We start from the raw sequence: 3,502 nt of genomic DNA on the forward strand, positions 1-3,502 counted from the left end.
AATAATTTTGCGCTCAAAGTGCGACACTGTGTCCCAGTGTTAGTTGTACGTGACGACCGTCTCGACTCTCGGTGATCACTATCTTTGGATTCTGATGCTCTTCGCCTCGTCTCGTATGTGTGCCACTCGTATGCGTTTTCTCCGACCCCTGAAGTTCGGAACTCTCATTACTTCATTATGGGCGTGAATATGCACCGCAGGTTGTCGATGACTGGTTCCAAACTGGTTCCGCAACTCCGTTGATGACGCCGTGTCCCGGCCAGGACTTTGGCGCTCGCCGGCGACGTGCTCTGTGCCGGTGCCGGCCGAGCCCAACGTCCGGCCGAGCGCCGAGCGCCCAGGCCTCGCGCAGTTTTCCCGTCGAGTCCGCCCGCGACGCGCGTTCTCTCATCCCCTACTACTCTTCGGACCTCTAACTCTCTTTCTATGCGACACACGTCCAAATGCGCAACGGGGGTACGAGAGACGATTGCCTTTGGTCTTCATTCTCACACATTAAATGAGGCAGGCCGCGCAAAGGGCGCGAGGCATGAAGGCTCCCCAGAGCGGAGAAGTCTTCTCCGCCGACGCCGACGAGCTGTTCAGGAAGAGAGAGTCACGGAACTTACTAATCTCAAGGTATTTTACGTCTTCTTGTGTGTGCGGAGAAGATTTGATGATAGATGGATCCGACGCCGATCCAAAGGTAGATCGATCCCTCGTTAACTTCCTTGTGAGGCTCTTGACACAAAGTAACAACATCTTACGGACTCGTATCAAATTTCACCCTCTGTGCTATCATGTCTTGTACACGTCGAAATCGGTACGGGATCAACCCATGCAAATTTGCCAGCTGAGCTAACTGTGCCTCCGAGGTCGCGTGCTCCAGATCATGAACCGGGGGAAACCTTTCCCGCGCCACGGGTCCGAGGGTCAGTTCTTGGCGCCTCCATATTCAACCTTCCCTTAGAACGGCACACGAGGTCACGAGAAGCCGCCATCGTGGAAGGCTGGTCCGTCTGAAGCGTCGATCGGAGGGTGCGATATTAGACTCGACACGTTTTCTACCAGCAGCGCCGGGCCTGTATATATATTGCGGACAAAACGCGCGATGCGTCCCAACAATCATCAGCTTCGTTGACCATACATCCTCCTCTCAACATGCCTCACGCCACGGCTTTCCCACCATTCCCAGCAGACATCCCGACCCATCCCCTGCTCGTAGTCGACTACGAGCTTCTCAAGGCACACGACGAAGCTGAGATCGACAAGCTATGGAAGGCGGCAACTGAGCTCGGCTTCTGGTAGTAAGCGCCTTCATTCTCCCATACCTGTATGTCGCCTCCACGACCACACTTCGCAGCCTGAAGAACCACGGCGCCGACGCCGCGGTCAACGCCATGTTCGACACCGGCGCCGCAACATTCGCGCTCCCCCTCGCAGACAAGATGGCCTTCGAGCAAGGCGACTCCGGATTCTCGTTCGGGTACAAAGCGTCCGGCGCGACGCTCACCGACGCCTCCGGCGCGCGCGACACGACCGAGTTTTTCAACGTCGCCGCGGACGACGCGCTCGCCTGGCCCGCGGTCGCGCGCCGCACCTACCCCGCGCCGGTGAACGCGCGCATGGGCGACGCGGTGGGCCCCTTCATCCGGCGCGCGATCGAGGTGAACGGGACGATGCTCGGGATCCTCAACGAGAGGCTCGGGCTGCCGCGCGGGACGCTCGCGAGCAGGCATCGGAGGGACGAGTGGAGCGGGAGCGAGGCACGGGTCACGCGGGGCCCGCCGCGCGAGTTGTCCGAGGGCATCGACGAAGCGAAGGCGGTGCTCGCCGCTCACACCGACTTTGGCAGCCTGTCGTTCTTGCACAACCGCCTTGGGGGGCTGCAGGTCATGGTACCTGGCACGCGGACGTGGCAGTATGTCAAGGTGGGTTCCCCATCGCATTATCGCGTCATCGAGCCGACTGCCGTCTCGCCGCGATACAGCCCATTCCCGGCCACGCGATCTGCAACGTCGGAGATGCGCTGACAATCTTCAGCGGTGGCCTTCTCAGGTCCAACCTCCACCGCGTTGTGTAAGCCTCCCGTCACACGCGCACCCTATCTCCACTGACTCGGCTCTGAACAGACCTCCTCCTGGAGAGCAGGCGCGATACGAGCGATACTCGCTCGTCTACTTCACTCGGCCCGGAGACAGCGTCCAGATGGCCCCGCTCGCAGATCAAAGCGCGATCATCGCCGATGCGGTCGCCCGCGCGCCGCCACACCTGCGCGAGATCTTCGACCTCGCACCGACCTCTCACGAGTGGTTCACGCGCCGGATGAAGAACATGCGCGTCAACAACCAGAAGGTGTGCACGCTGATGATGACACACTTGCGTGCGGTTGACGAACGTGCGGGTAACACAGGGAACGGACGGGGGTGTGTGGAACGCCAGCCGCGGTACGGAGCACGAGCCTCACCTGGCTTAAGCATCGGTCTTGGGTATTAACCTGTATCATAGCGTATCACTCAGTTGTCGTAGTCTCACGTCATCAACTTTCATCTTTGAGTTTGAGCGGTTTCGTTCGACAATCGGCATCACGGAAGCAGGGTGACGTGGGCTGCTGCCGCCCGATCGCGCATCGAACTGAAGGATGCGTACGTCGGAGAGAGGAGGAGGAGGACCGCGCGCCGGAGGGTTCACGCGCGCTCACGAGGCACAGCTTCGAGATTGGAGTCCGAACGTCGCGTGTCCACGCAGACGTGGTCGCGCCCGCCAGCGAAGATTTGCCACTGTCCGCCGCTGCGCACAATCTCGGGTCGCCGCCCTTCGCCGCCGTGCCAACTGCCGCAGAGGGTGCTCACATTCGAAACGGTTCGTGCGCTCTGTGGCACGTGCGGTGCGGAGGACTCGTGAATTGTCGCTTACCACACATCTTCCGCGCATTCTTCGCCCCTGGTGGGTCTTTGGCTCCGCGCGGCCCCGGCGGTCGCACGCAGTGCAGACCGACCGGGCGCCGCTGGAGGTAGCATCTTTGTGAGCGGCAGTTATGTAGAACCAGATCGAGAGGAGCATGCACATGAGTTGTTGAACATTGGATATCGAACATACGTACATTAGGACAGTTTACGCATCCACATGGACTCTGTGAGAGACTTCCCATAGTTCCATATGTCACTTCACTGCCTTGTAGTTCCTTATCTCTTCCATTCCGTTCTTCTACGCTTCTCTCTTTGTTCCCTTGTTCCACTTACGGACTTTCTTTGTCTTGAGCGCACAGCCCGCACAGCCCTGTAACCATCTTCTGTCCGGTCTGTTCTCTGCGCCAATTATGTCTTCCCATCACTGCTTACGTATGCTACTCCTGGACAGTATATAGGGAGGACTCTGGCTCGCACTGCTCTTCAGTCGTTCTATCACTGACTGAGGAGTAAGTACCTACACTCTTATGCGCTCCTTACACATATGCTTACTGTATCTGTAGTCGCTCCTCTTCGTGTATTTACAGGTACTACTTATGCCCTCAATATAGTCG

The 3,502-nt window shown here is 58.6% G+C and overlaps 1 protein-coding gene across 1 annotated transcript; it reads left to right on the forward strand.

Annotated features, from left to right (window-relative positions):
* Positions 1 to 1,140: 1,140 nt before the first annotated feature.
* Positions 1,141 to 2,455, forward strand: BXZ73DRAFT_52854 (Clavaminate synthase-like protein; the record flags this gene model as incomplete). Its single annotated transcript, XM_048020886.1, has 5 exons — positions 1,141 to 1,286; positions 1,343 to 1,910; positions 1,970 to 2,058; positions 2,112 to 2,334; positions 2,393 to 2,455. 5 exons carry the CDS (start codon positions 1,141 to 1,143, stop codon positions 2,453 to 2,455), a joined length of 1,089 nt encoding a protein of 362 aa, XP_047873991.1.
* Between the last annotated feature and the right edge of the window lie 1,047 nt (positions 2,456 to 3,502).

This window comes from Epithele typhae (assembly GCF_022376455.1).
Source record: "Epithele typhae strain CBS 203.58 chromosome Unknown BXZ73scaffold_62, whole genome shotgun sequence".
Classification (NCBI taxonomy): Eukaryota; Fungi; Basidiomycota; class Agaricomycetes; order Polyporales; family Epitheliaceae; genus Epithele; species Epithele typhae.